General features: G+C 48.8%; 1 protein-coding gene across 9 annotated transcripts in view; it reads right to left on the bottom strand.

The window, feature by feature from the left end:
- vps37c (VPS37C subunit of ESCRT-I) overlaps positions 1-15,291 on the bottom strand; it is a 153,955-nt gene that overhangs the window by 134,830 nt on the left and 3,834 nt on the right. For 5 of the 9 annotated variants that reach the window (XR_009788281.1, XR_009788279.1, XR_009788278.1 and 2 more), the window contains exon 2: positions 2,918-3,115. The exons of 1 other annotated variant lie outside the window; for it this stretch is intronic. Coding sequence is in view for 3 of the 8 variants with exons in the window: in XM_061771916.1 (XP_061627900.1) it covers positions 11,002-11,035 (34 nt within the window). In the remaining 5 variants the exon portion in view is untranslated. Of the gene's footprint in view, positions 1-2,917; positions 3,116-11,001; positions 11,609-15,291 lie in introns of those variants that run through there. 3 more of the 9 variants (XM_061771916.1, XM_061771915.1, XM_061771917.1) reach the window with 3 other exon arrangements.

The following is a 15,291-nucleotide window of genomic DNA, read 5'->3' as shown; positions in this document are numbered from 1 at the left end:
GGCTCTACTCTAAGCTCCTCTTGGATGACTGAGCTTCTCACACTATCTCAAAGGGAGAGCCCGGACACCCTGTGGAGGAAACTCATTTCAGCCGCTTGTGTCCAGGATCTTGTACTTTCGGTCACGACCCATAGCTCGTGACCATAGGTGAGAGTAGGAACATAGATCTACCGGTAAATTGAGAGCTTCGCCTTTCGGCTGAGCTCCTTCTTCACCAAAACGGACCGATACAAAGTCTGCATCACTGCAGACGCTGCACCGATCTCCCGCTCCATTCTTCCCTCACTCGTGAACAAGATTCCAAGATTCTTGAACTCCTCCACTTGGGGCAGGATCTCATCCCCGACATGGAGAGGGCGCGCCACCCTTTTCTGACTGAGGACCATGGTCTCAGATGTGGAGGTGCTGATTTTCACCCCAGGTGCTCATTTTCCCACCAACCCTAACCCAAACCGGACCCCCTCTATGCCTCGGCTGCGCCTAGAATTTCTATTCATAAAAGTTATGAACAGAATCAATGACAAAAGGGCAGCCTTGGCGGTGTCCAATCCTCACCGGAAACGAGTCCGACTTACTGCCGGCAATGCGGACCAAATTCTGACACTGGTCGTACAGGGACCGAACAGCCCGTATCAGGGGGTTCGGTACCCCGTACTCCCGGAGCACCCCCCACAGGACACCCCAAGGGACACGGTCGAACGCCTTCTCTAAGTCCGCAAAACACGTGTAGACTGGTTGGGCGAACTCCCATGCACCCTCGAGGACCCTGCCGAGGGTGTAGAGCTGGTCCTTCAGCGACCATCAAAGCTGCATTCCGCTTGGACAGCCAGTACCCATCAGCTGCCTCAGGAGTCCCACAGTCCAAAAAGGCCCGATAGGACTCCTTCAGCTTGACGGCATCTCTCACCGTTGGTGTCCATCAACAGGTTCGGGATTGCCGCCACGACAGGAATCAACCATCTTACAGCCACAGCTCCGGTCGGCCGCCTCAGCAAAGAAGGCGCGGAACATGGTCTACTCTGAGTCGATGTCCCCCGCCTCCCCCAGAACATAAGCAAAGTTCTGTCGGAGGTGGGAGTTGAAACTCCTTCTGCCAGACGTTCCCAGCAGACCCTCACAATAGGTTTGGGCCTGGCACTTCAGACCGGCATCTTCCCCCACCATCGGAGCCAACTCACCACGAGGTGGTGATCAGGAGACAGCTCCGCCCCTCTCTTCACCAGAGTGTCCAAGACATGTGGCTGCAAGTCCGATGACACGACCACAAAGTCGATCATCGAAATGCGACCTATGGTGTCCTGGTGCCAAGGGCACGTGTGGACACCCTTACGCTCAAACACGGTGTTCGTTATGGACAATCCGTGATAAGCACAGAAGTCCAACAACAGAACACCACTCGGGTTCTGATCGGAGGGGCCGTTCCTCCCAATCACGCCCTTCCAGGTTTCACTGTCATTGCCCATGTGAGCATTGAAGTCCCCCCAGTAGAACGATGGAGTTCCCAGCGTAAGCACTCTCCAGCATCCCCTCCAACGAATCTAAAAAGGGTGGGTACACTGAACTGCTCTTTGGTGCATAGGCACAAACAAGTCAGGACCCGTCGCCCCCACCCGAAGGCGGAGGGAGGCTACCCTCTCGTCCACTGGGGTGAACCCCAACGTACAGGCGCCGAGCCAGGGGGCAATAAGTATACCCACACTTGCTCGGCGCCTCTCACCCCCCAACCCCTCTCAATAGGACTGGTACCAGAGCCCAAGCAGTGTGTGAAGGCGAGCCCGACTATATCTAGTCGGAACTTCTCGACCTCACACACCAGCGCGGGCTCCTTCCCTGCCAGAGTGGTGACATTCCACGTCCCTATACCCAGCTCCTGTAGCCGGGGATCAGATCGCCAAGCTCCCTGCCTTCGGCCACCGCGCAGCTCACACTGCACCCGACCCCTATCGCCCACTCCCACAGGTGGTGAGCCCATTGGAAGGGGGAACCACATTACCCTTACGGGCTGTGCCCGGCCGGGCTCCATGGGTGCAGGCAGGGCCACCAGTCGCTCGCCTTCGAGCCCCACCTCCAGGCCTGGCTCCAGAGGGTGGCCCCGGTGGCCCGCGTCCGGGCAAGGGAAACATAAATTCATATGTAGTTTTCATCATATGTTTTTAGCCATGCTTTGTCTGGTCCCTCACCAAGGACCTCATTATTAATGAGTGTTGGGGGGTTTTATTTTTATTTTATTTTCTGTTTCTATTTATTTTTAGTATTATTTTATTTCTTGTGTTTCTTTCTATGTTTTTGTTGTTTTGTTGTTGCCTTTACATTTTTGAATGTATCAATGTATACTGCTGTATTTGTAATAAAAAAATGTAAATCTTGAAATACCGTGATTTCTCGTGTATAATGCGCATTTTACCCCCAAAAATTGTCAAAAGTCAATAGTGCGCATTATACATGGGTATAGGAGAAAAAAGACCTTCAAGTTATTAATGTATGCCGCCATCGTGCTACATAAAGACCCTTTCCAAAAATTTGAATATCATGGAAAAGTATTTATTTCCAAAATTCCATTAAAAAAGTTAAACTTTCATAGATTGATTCAGTGCCCACAGTTTAAACAATTTCAAGTATTTATTTGTTTATTCGTTTACATGGGTTTTATGAGCTGGAAGTGGGCTTGCAGCTCATAAAACCCATGAAATCATTCATCCATCCATCCATCCATTTTCTTCCGCTTATCCGAGGTCGGGTCGCGGGTGTAGTAGCTTTAGCAGGGACGCCCAGACATCCCTCTCCCCAGCCACTTCATCCAGCTCTTCCGGGGGGATCCCGAGGCGTTCCCAGGCCAGCCGAAAGACGTAGTCTCTCCAGCGTGTCCTGGGTCGTCCCCGGGGTCTCCTCCCGGTGGGACGTGCCCAAAACACCTCACCAGGGAGGCGTCCAGGGGTATCCCGAGGCGCAAAGAGGCCAGCTGGGAGTCCTGGGCTGTCCCCGGGGTCTACTCCCTCTCCCTTCTGGAGGCAGGCCTGGAGGTGGGGCTCGAAGGAGAGCGCCTGGTGGCCGGGCCTGCACCCATGGGGCCCGGCCAGTCACAGCCCGAAAGGGTTACGTGGGTTCCCCTCACCACCTGTGGAGGGGAAATAGGGGTCGGGTGCAGTGTGAGCTGTGTAGTGGCCCATGAAATCAGGAATTTAAAAAATTTGAATACTGTGAAGTAACCACCATTTACTTCTCTGCTTTTGAAGAGAAGAAAAAAAAAAGAAATTAGGGTCACATTAAATCAATCAAAATATGGTACTTTCAAAACGATATGATCTTCAATACTTGGTTGGGAATCCCTTTGCATTAATCACTGCCTCAATGCGTCGTGGGATTGAGGAAATCAGTCTGTGGTATTGCCTGGGAATTATGGAAACCCAGATTTCCTTGATGCTTGCTGTCAGTACTTCTGTTTTTTTTTTGGTCTGGTGCCCCTTATTTTCCTCGATGATTCGTGTGTGACACTCTGTTTAATAAATTTATGGCCTGCAAAATTTGGCCCGATTTCTTTACAGTATTAAAATGTTTTTAATTCCTGATTTTGTGGGTTTTATGAGCTGGAAGCCCAAATTATGTAAAAATAAACAAATAAATACTTGAAATTGTTTAAATTGTGCGATATTGAAGCTATTATCTATGAAAACTTAACATTTTCAATGGAATTATGGAAAAGTTTTCCATGATATTCTAATTTTTTGGAAAGGGTCTATACTTATTTTAGGCACTGTGTGTGTGTATATATATGTACACACACACTCACGCACACACACACGTATATACATACAGTGCCCTCCAAAAGTATTGGAACGGAAAGGTCAATTCCTTTGTTTTTGCTGCAATCTGAAGACAATTGGGTTTCAGATCAAAAGATGAATATGAGACAAATGTTCAGAATTCCAGCTTTTATTTCATTATATTGACATCTACATTAAACAACTCAGGACAGAGTACCTTATTTTTGAAGTCACCCACTTTTCAAGTAAGCAAAAGTATTGGAACATGCGATGGGTGTTTCAAGTTGCTCAGGTCTTGCCTTTTAGATGATTGCTTAAACATTAGTGCTTGTTTTTGGCTTTGGGTTTCACCTGTGAAAACTGCATTTGCTGTTAAGCAAACATGAAGACCAGAGAATTGTGTCTCTGGGAGAAAAGCAAAACATTTTGAAACTGAGAGAAGAGGGAAAATCGATCAGAGCTATTGCACAAACAATGCGCATAGCCAGTACAACAATTTGGAATGTCCTGAAAAAGAAAAACTATTGGTGTACTGAGCAACAGACATCGAACAGGTTGGCCAAGAGTATCAACAGCAGTTGATGACAGAAACATTGTGAGAGCTGTGAAGAAACACCCTAAGACAACAATCAGTGACATCACTGCCAACATCCACAGGGCAGGGGTGAAGGTATCACAATCCACTGTTTGTAGAAGACTTTGAGAGAAGAAATATACAGGCCACACCACAAGATGAAAACCACTCATCAGCAAAAAGAATCGGTAGGCTAAATTGGATTTTGCAAAGAAGTACAGAGATGAGCCACAAATGTTTTGGAAGTTTTATGGACTGATGAGACCAAGATCAACCTCTACCAAAGTTATGGAAAGGCAGTATAGAGAAAGAAAGGATCAAGGGGTTAGGGTTACACACAAGCTCACCTTTGAAGCATGGTGGAGGTATGTCATGGCCTGGGCTTACATTGCAGCTTCTGGAATGGGTTCAAAAGTCTCTATTGATGATGTGACTCATGATGGTAGCAGCAGAATGAATTCGGAAGTCTACAAAAAGCCATTTTGTTTGACAATTTACAGAAAAATCCATCCAAACTAATCAAGAGAAGCTTCATCATGCAACAAGACAATGACCCAAAACACACTGCAAACACAACAAAGGACTTTATCAGGGGGAAAAAGAGGAAGGTCTTCGATTGGCCAAGTCAATCACAAGACCTTAACCCAATAGAGCATGCATTTTACCTCCTGAAGCGGAGACTGAAGCCCCAGAAACAAACAAGAATTTGAAAGAGGCTGCAGTCAAGGCCTGGAAAAGCATTTCAACTGAAGAATGCAACAGTCTGGTGAAGTAAATGGGTCGCGGGCTTAATGCAGTTATTGCAAGTAAGGGTGATGCCACCAAATATTAAATGTTATTTTAAGTTAATTTAATATTTGTTCCAATACTTTAGCTCACTTGAAAAGTGGGTGGCTTCAAACAAAAGGTGCTCTGTCCTGAGTTGTTTAACACAGCTAGATGTAAATACCATTAAATAAAAAAGCTGGAATTATTAACTTATGTCTCATATGCATCTTTTGATCTGAAACCCAAATGTCTTCACTATACAATAAAAACAAAGGAATTGACCTTGCTGCTACAATACTTTTGGAGGGGACTGTATATCCATCCATCCATTTTCTATACCGCTTATCCTCACTAGGGTCGAGGACGTGCTGAAACCTATCCCAGCTGACTCTGGCCGAGAGGCGGGGTACACCCTGAACTGGTCGCCAGCCAATCGCAGGGCACATATAAATAAACAACCATTCGCGGTCACATTCACACCTACGGGCAATTTAGAGTCTTCCATTAACCCCCTATGCATGTTCTTGGGATGTGGGAGGAAACCGCAGTACCCGGAGAAAACCCAAGCGGGCACGGGGAGAACATGCAAACGCCACACAGGCGAGGCCGGATTTGAACCCGGGTCCTCAGAACTGTGAGGCGGATGTGCTAATCATTAAAATTCTCTGTTATTAGAAGACCACTCCATTTCTGGGGTACACTAGACTACACATGTTGGACAGGACTCCAACAAAATAAGGGGAATTTTAGTTTCATCATCTTGTCAATATACTTGGGCAGCCCACTCAAGTACAGCCTATGTAGGGGAAACACTGTTTACATTATGTGTGTATTTCATGTACATTTGCGTGCGTTCAATATTGATCCAACTTCCTTGTCTAGAAGGGTTAAAAAAGTCATTTCTCTTGAGTTGCTCATGCATACTATGTTTGAAATATACAAGGCATTAAAGCAGCATCCCTTGAGGAGTTTCTTCCTGGGAAGTGATTCTGACAGAAATGAGCGTGGTCTGAACATGGGCATCGGCACCCATCATCCCTGCTTTGGGACCCTTTTTCTCCCTGCAGAATTGAAGCCCCATGGAATTTACCAATTGGTGCGGTCAAGTGACATCTGAATAGAAAAGAGCCATTAATTCCAGGGGCAGACTCATTTATACTATAAAACCAGGGCTCACAACATTTCACGTTTTTTACAGAGTCCAGGTGGTGCTACCATGAAAAAGAAACCGGTGCCCACAAAACAAGATGGCGCCTAGACGGGTGGATCCCTTGGTAACGCGGTCTCTTGTATTGTCCTTGATTTTGTCCTCATCTTTGGAGACATTACGTGACTTACTTACACGAATGGAAGACTTGCTCAGCACTGGGGAGTACCCTCCGGATCTATATCTGCCAACTTTCACAAATCAACAAAGTTTTTTCTTGGAGTTACTCACCATCGGCACAACTGCTACTCTGTGGCACATGGAGAAGGCAAAGACGGTGCTGCAGAGAGAGGTGTGCTGGAGTGCAAATTAAGCTCAGACATCGAGGATTTTAAACACCACTTCTGTCAAATCTCCTCGCAAATCTACGCTCTCTACCCAACAAAATGGACGTGCTTCATCTCCTCACAAAGACCAGTAAAGACTTGGCATGTTCTGCCGCCCTCTACTTCAGGGAGACTTGGGCTTAGGTTTTGTGAACACATCCCTGATGGGGCCATACTGCTGCCCGGCTTCCAACTACACCAAGCAAACCGCGACACACAGGTATCGGGGGAAAAAAAGGTTGCAGGATAAGCTTCTATATCAATGAAAAACACAATGCAGCCCAGACTTTGAGTCGCTGTTTTTGAACTTTAAGTCATTCTACTCGCCACGCAAGTTTGCGTCATTCATACTCGCCAGTGTTTACATCCTCCCCAGACACAAACGCCAAACTGCAAATGCTAGCTGACCAAGTAAACAAGCACCGAGATTGACCCCTCATTATTCTTGGGGACTTTAACAAAGCAAAACTCAACCACAAACTCTCTAAATACAAGCAGCACATTGACTGTCCCACCAGGGAAAACAACATTCTAGACCACTGCTATACCACGCTGAAGGACCCGTACCGTGCTATTCCCCGTGAAGCTTTGGGCTCGTATGACCACTCTTTAATTAACTTAATACCAACATACAGGCACAATCTGAATTTTGCAAAGCCTGTGTTGAAAACAGTGAAGAAGTGGACCAATGAAGCTAAGATGCAACTTCAAGACTGTTTAGACTGCACAGATTGGAGTGTCTTTGCTACTTCAACTGGCAGCTTGGATGACTATACAGAAACGATTACAGCCGACATCAGATTCTGTGAAGAAGTGTGTGTACCAACAAGGACATTTCGCACGTTCAATAACAACAAGCCATGGTTCACTGCCAAACTTCGCAAGGCTAAAGAGGACGCCTATCGGAGTGGGGACGGAGCCCTGTACAATCAGGCCAGAAACCAGAGGAGAAAAGAAATCAAAATTGCAAAGAGAAATTATGCAGGCAAAACTGGAAATCCAGTTTGCGACAAACGACTGCGTCACTTTGGCGAGGATTACAATCACTGAACAACTACAAGCGATCATCCCCCCAGGCGGAGAACAATAAAGGCCTGACTGACGACTTGAATACCTTCTACTGCAGATTTGAAAATGACATTTTCACACTCCACACCCACTGAGCCACGCCACCGATGACCACAATCATTCCTCTGACTCCCACTTCTGCATTTACCATTCACGAACTGGATGTGAAACATGTCTTTAATCAACAAAAGATCCACAAAGCTGCAGGCCCGGACAATGTGTCCACCTCCTGCTTGAAAGTCTGCAAGGACCAGCTCACTCCAGTTCTCACACAGATCTTCAATAGATCTTTGCAACTGTGTGAAGTCCCATCCTGCCTCAAATGCTCCACAATCATCCCAGTCCCCAAGAAACCTACAATTTCAGGACCAAATGACGACAGACCTGTCATCCTGACATCTGTGGTCATGAAGTTCTTTGAACACTTCCATGGACCACCTCAAGAGTGTCACAGGACACCTGCTGGACCCCCTGCAGTTTGCCTATTGAGCATACAGGTCTGTGGATGATGCAGTCAACATGGGACTGCACTTCATCCTGGAACACCTTGAAGTCACAGGGAGCTACGCGAGGATCCTTTTTGTGGACTTCAGCTTCCCCGAATGCCTCTCCTTCAAGCTTCTCGAGCTCAACATCTCACCTGCCATCTGTCAGTGGATCTACAGCTTCCTGATGGGCAGGACACAGCAGATGAGGCTGGGGGCCATCACATCATGCATACGCATCATCAGAACCAGGGCCCCCAAGGATATGTCCTCTCTCCGCTGTTATTCTCTCGCTTGCACGAACAACTTCACCTCAACGCACAATAGCAGAAAAATAGCTACACCGTCTAGATATTTGAGTACAAGTAACAACAACAATCAAATTGTGTTCTTATTTGTGGATTGGGGGGGTGCAGGTGCAACAACTAACCAAGAAAACAAGATGAGAGAGGACTCAAAAAGGCAGGACAGGTCAGGATGTGGGAAACAAGCAAGGCCGTGCTACTGACGAGTGGTGTGGTGGGATTCTTTTTTTAGTGTCTAAACACCTGTAAGAACCTGTGAGTTAATATGTTAGTATAACCTGTGTTGTTATGAGTGGTCCCAGCAGAAGCAATTAAAGCGTGTTTATCAAACTCAATAGTGAATGAACACCACACATGCATGTTAGTCAACTGGTGTATGGAGTTTCTTAGCCGGCACATTGAGGAAGGGTAGGTGGGTGGAGGGTTCAAGCCAGCGAGCAGGGGACCCAACCAGGGGGACGCCATCCACCACCCAGGATCCAGGGAGGTCCCCAGCCCAACCGAAGCGGCCCGACCAGTCCCAAAGGTAGGGGCCACGGGCACCGGACCGCCACAACCCCACGCCCAATACCCCCCCCCCCCCCAAAAAAATTTGAGTTTACCCGTTTCTGTTTTGCATCTTGACACAACAGTGACTTCTCAAACAATTTTACATATTTTAATTTTACAAATTTTAACTGAACCGTTTTAGGTTATTTTTGTTCAAAACACTTGTTTTGCTTCATAATGGCGTTTCACATATCTGCACTTTTAATAAGTGCTCCCATTGGAAAGTAGAAGGCAGTCCTGGAAACGAAAATCCACCGTCTTGAGATGGCAGTCCTGGAAATGAAAATCCACCATCTTGAAGTATATGTGGATGTAAATGGACAGTCGGGGAATGAAACCACTGGACCAATGTCTCAAAATGGTGAGCAGAAGTGTGCTAACAGATAGCTACTTAGCTCCACAAAGAGGACGTTTGTTTACTGTGGAAACAGTAATTTGCTGGGAGCAGTCTAAACATATGTAACAACATCTAAAAGGGAGGACAGAACATCAGCAGATTACCGAGGGTCACTGGTTCGAATCCCAGCTACGACTGTCCGCATGTCGAAGTGTGGGCAAGACATCCATCCATCCATCCATTTTCTGAGCCGCTTCTCCTCACTAGGGTCGCGGGCGTGCTGGAGCCTATCCCAGCTGTCATCGGGCAGGAGGCGGGGTACTCCCTGAACTGGTTGCCAGCCAATCGCAGGGCACATACAAACAAACAACCATTCGCACTCACATTCACAGCTACGGGCAATTTAGAGTCTCCAATTAATGCATGTTTTTGGGATGTGGGAGGAAACCCACGCAGGTACGGGGAGAACATGCAAACTCCACACAGGCGGGACCGGGGATTGAACCCGGGTCCTCAGAACTGTGAGGCTGACGCTCTAACCAGTCCTCCACCGTGCCGCGTGGGCAAGACACTGAACCTTAATTTGCTCACAGTGGGCCTGGCAGCGCCTTGCCTGGCAGCAGTCACCCATTGGCAGATGAATGTGTGTGGGAGTGGGTGAATGTGGGGCTTTGTAAAGCGCTTTGGACACTGTGATGGTGTAGATAAAGCGCTATATAAGTGCAGTCCATTTACCATTTACGTAAGAGCCAATGACAAAAAAAAGCTTAAATATGAGCTTAAACTTCAAAGGTCAAACTAGCAACTTTACATCACAGTGAATTGGGACAAAATTCACAAACGTTGTCTCACAGTATCACAAACACTAACCAAACAGAAGATGGCACCTAACCATCTGGTCGCCTCGGTTACGTGCTCTCTAGTATGTTTTTGTTCGTTCGTCTTTGGAGACATTCGGCGACTCACTTACACAAGGGAAGACTTGCTAAACATTAGGGAGTCTACCCTGCACTTTCTTTCACCAACTTTCGCAAATCAGTCTTTTTTCTCCAAGTTACTCACCGGTGGGGCGGCCGCGGTGTACGGCACATGGAAGTGAAGGCGACAAAGGGGGAAGCGCGCCGGAGTGCAGGTGAAGCTCCGTGAGAGAGGGTTCTGATTGCCTCTCCCGTCGATTCACCTCGCGAATCTACGCTCCCTACCCAACAAAATGGACGAGCTTCATCTTCTCACAAAGACCAGTAAAGACTTTGGACGTTCCACCGCCCTGTGCTTCACGAAGACATTGTTTTTGTGAACACGTCCCCGATGGCGCCGTAATGCTTCCAGGCTTCCAACTTGACCGGGCAGACCGCGTCACGGAGTTATCAGGGAATTCAAAAGGCGGTGGGATATGCTATATATCAACGAAAAATGTTGTACCAACATCACGGAGCTCAGCACACACTGCAGCCTGGACTTGGAGTTGGTGTTTTTTAAATAAGTCATTCTACTCTCCATGTGAGTTCGTATCTTTCATACTTGCAGGTGTTTACATTCCTCCTCAATCGAACACGTATGCCGCAGCGCAAACGCTCGCTGAACAAGTAAACGAAATTGGAAAAAAAGCACCCAGACTCACCCCCGATTATTCTTGGGGACTTCCATCCATCCATCCATTTTCTACCGCTTATCCGAGGTCGGGTCACGGGGGCAGTAGCTTTTGCAGGGACGCCCAGACTTCCCTCTCCCCAGCCACTTCATCCAGCTCTTCCGGGGGGATCCCGAGGCGTTCCCAGGCCAGCCGAAGGATGTAGTCTGTCCAGCGTGTCCTGGGTCGTCCCCGTGCCCAGAACACCTAACCAGGGTGGCGTCCGGGAGGCATCCGAATCAGATGCCCCGGCCACCTCATCTGGCTCCTCTCGAAGTGAAGGAGCAGCGGCTCTACTCTGAGATCCTCTCGGATGCTTCTCACCCTATCTCAAAGGGAGAGCCCGGACACCCTGCGGAGGAAACTCATTTCGGCCGCTTGTATCCTGGATCTTGTTCTTTCGGTCACGACCCACAGCTCGTGACTATAGGTGAGGGTAGGAACGTACATCGACCGGTAAATCGAGAGCTTCGCCTTTCGGCTTAGCTCCTTCTTCACCACAACGGATCGATACAAAGTCCGCATCACTGCAGAGGCTGCACCGATCCGCCTGTCAATCTCCCCTTCCATTCTTCCCTCACTTGTGAACAAGACCCCAAGATACTTAAACTCCTCCTCTTGGGGCAGGATCTCATCCCCGACCTGAAGAGAGCATGCCACCCTTTTCCGACTGAGGACCATGGTCTCAGATTTGGAGGTGCTGATTCTCATCCCAGCCGCTTCATTCTCTGCTGCAAACTGCTCCAGTGAGAGTTGGAGGTAACGGCTTGATGAAGCCAACAGAACCACATCATCTGCAGAAAGCAGAGATGCAATACTGAGGCCACCAAACCGGACCCCCTCTACGCCTCGGCTGCGCCTAGAAATTCTGTCCATAAAAGTTATGAACAGAATCGGTGACAAAGGGCAGCCTTAGCGGAGTCCAACCCTCACCAGAAACGAGTCCGACTTACTGAGGACCAAACTCTGACTCCGATCGTACAAGGACCGAACAGCCTGTATCAGGGGGTTCGGTACCTCATACTCCCGAAGCACCCCCCGAGGGACACGGTCGAACGCCTTCTCCAAGTCCACAAAACACATGTAGACTGGTTGGGCGAACTCCCATGCACCCTCGAGGACCCTGCCAAGGGTGTAGAGCTGGTCCACTGTTCCACGGCCAGGACGAAAACCACACTGCTCCTCCTGAATCTGAGATTCGACTTCTCGACGGACCCTCCTCTACAGCACCCCTGAATAGACCTTACCAGGGAGGCTGAGGAGTGTGATCCCCCTGTAGTTGGAACACACCCTCCGGTCCCCTTTCTTAAAAAGGGGGACCACCACCCCAGTCTGCCAATCCAGAGTCACTGTCCCCGATGTCCACGCGATGTTGCAGAGGCGTGTCAACCAGGACAGTCCTACAACATCCAGAGCCTTGAGGAACTCCAGGTGAATCTCATCCACGCCACCGAGGAGCTTTTTAACCACCTCGGTGACCTCAACCCCAGAGATAGGAGAGCCCGCCTCAGAGAACCCAGACTCTGCTCCCTCATGGGAAGGCGTGTCGGTGGAATTGAGGAGGTATTCGAAGTATTCTCCCCACCGGCTCACAACATCTCGAGTCGAGGTCAGCAGAGCCCCATCCCCACTATACACAGTGTTGGTGGTGCACTGCTTCCCCCTCCTGAGACGCCGGATGGTGGACCAGAATTTCCTCGAAGCCGTCCGGAAGTCTTTTTCCATGGCCTCACCGAACTCCTCCCATGCCCGAGTTTTTGCTTCAGCGACCACCAAAGCTGCATTCCGCTTGGCCAACCGGTACCCATCAGCTGCCTCAGGAGTCCCACAGGCCAAAAAGGCCCGATAGGACTCCTTCTTCAGCTTGACGGCATCCCTCACCGTTGGTGTCCACCAACGGGTTCGGGGATTGCTGCCACGACAGGCACCGACCACAGCTCCGGTCGGCCGCCTCAGCAATGGAGGCGCGGAACATGGTCCACTCTGACTCGATGTCCCTAGCCTCCCCCGGAACATGAGCTAAGTTCTGTCGGAGGTGGGAGTTGAAACTCCTTCTGACAGGGGATTCTGCCAGACGTTCCCAGCAGACCCTCACAATAGGTTTGGGCCTGCCACGTCGGACCGGCATCTTCCCCCACCATCGGAGCCAACTCACCACCAGGTGGTGATCAGTTGACAGCTCCGCCCCTCTCTTTACCCGAGTGTCCAAGACATGCGGCCGCAATCCGATGACACGACCACAAAGTCAATCATCGAACTGCGTCCTGGTGTCAAGTGCACATGTGGACACCCTTATGCTTGAAGATGGTGTTCGTTATGGATGATCCGTGATGAACACAGAAGTCCAATAACAGAAGACCGCTCGGGTTCTGATCGGGGGGCCGCTCCTCCCAATCACACCCTTCCAGGTCTCACTGTCATTGCCCACGTGAGCATTGAAGTCCCCCAAGAACGATGGAGTCCCCAGCGGGAGCACTCTCCAGCACAAGTCAGTGGAAACTGTAGGCCGGTCCGAAGCCCAGATAAATGCAGAGGGTTGCGTCAGGAAGGGCATCCGGCTTAAAACTTTGCCAAACAAATATGAGTGTTCATCCAAAGAATTCCATACCGGATCGGTCGTGGCCCGGGTTAACAACGTCCGCCACCGCCGCTGTCAACCTGCAGGGCGCCGTTGGAAATTCAGCTACTGTGGGTCGAAGTCAAAGAAGAAGAAGAAGAAGAGGCGGAAAGCGGGTTCTTCAGCAGAAAGAGAAGAAGAAAGCACAGAGCCGAGAACTGAATGTGGGGACTTTGAATGTTGGGACTATGACAGGAAAATCTCGGGAGTTGGTTGACATGATGATTAGGAGAAAGGTTGATATATTGTGTGTCCAGGAGACCAGGTGGAAAGGCAGTAAGGCTAGAAGTTTAGGGGCAGGGTTTAAATTATTTTACCATGGTGTAGATGGGAAGCGAAATGGAGTCGGGGTTATTTTAAAAGAAGAGTTGGCTAAGAATGTCTTGGAGGTGAAAATAGTATTAGATCGAATGATGAGGCTGAAACTTGAAATTGAGGGTGTTGTGTGTAATGTGATTAGTGGCTATGCCCCACAGGTAGGATGTGACCGAGAGGTGAAAGAGAAATTCTGGAAGGAGCTAGACGAAGTAGTTTTGAGCATCCCAGACAGAGAGAGTCGTAATTGGTGCAGATTGTAATGGACATGTTGGTGAAGGTAATAGGGGTGATGAAGAAGTGATGGGTAAGTACGGCATCTAGGAAAGGAACTTGGAGGGACAGATGGTGGTAGACTTTTACAACATAGGGTGACCTCCAAGAGCGGAGGTAGAAGCACGCAGGTGGATTACATCTTGTGCAGACGATGTAATCTGAAGGAGGTTACCAACTGTAAGGTAGTGGTAGGGGAGAGTGTGGCTCGAAAGCATAGGATGGTGGTGTGTAAGATGACTCTGGTGGTGGGGAGGAATATTAGGAAGACAAAGGCAGAGAAGAGAACCATGTGGTGGAAGCTGAGACAGGACGAGTGTTGTGCAGCTTTTCGGGAAGAGGTGAGACAGGCTCTCGGTGGACGGGAGGAGCTTCCAGAAGACTGGACCACTGCAGCCAAGGTGATCAGAGAGGCAGGCAGGAGAGTACTTGGTGTATCTTCTGGCAGGAAAGGAGAGAAGGAGACTTGGTGGTGGAACCTCACAGTACAGGAAATCATACAAGGAAAAAGGTTAGCTAAGAAGAAGTGGGACACTGAGAGGACCGAGGAGAGGCGAAAGGAATACATTGAGATGCGACACAGGGCAAAGGTAGAGGTAGCAAAGGCCAAACAAGAGGCATATGATGACATGTATGGCAGGTTGGACACTAAAGAAGGAGAAAATGATCTATACAGGCTGGCCAGACAGAGGGATAGAGATGGGAAGGATGTGCAGCAGGTTAGGGTGATTAAGGATAGAGATGGAAATATGTTGACTGGTGCCAGCAGTGTGCTAGCTAGATGGAAAGAATACTTTGAGGAGTTGATGAATGAGGAAAATTAGAGAGAAGGGAGAGTAGAAGAGGCAAGTGTGGTGGACCAGGAAGTGCCAATGATTAGTAAGGGGGAAGTTAGAAAGACATTAAAGAGGATGAAAAATGGAAAGGCAGTTGGTCCTGATGACGTTCCTGTGGAGGTATGGAAGCATCTAGGAGAGGTGGCTGTGGAGTTTTTGACCAGCTTGTTCAATAGAATTCTAGTGCGTGAGAAGGGACAGCCGAGGTTTGATGTTTTGGAGACAAAGTTAGAGAGAGGA

This window comes from Phyllopteryx taeniolatus, chromosome 4 (genome assembly GCF_024500385.1).
Source record: "Phyllopteryx taeniolatus isolate TA_2022b chromosome 4, UOR_Ptae_1.2, whole genome shotgun sequence".
In the NCBI taxonomy this organism is placed as follows: domain Eukaryota; kingdom Metazoa; phylum Chordata; class Actinopteri; order Syngnathiformes; family Syngnathidae; genus Phyllopteryx; species Phyllopteryx taeniolatus.
This window is presented reverse-complemented; position numbering and strand designations above follow the sequence as displayed.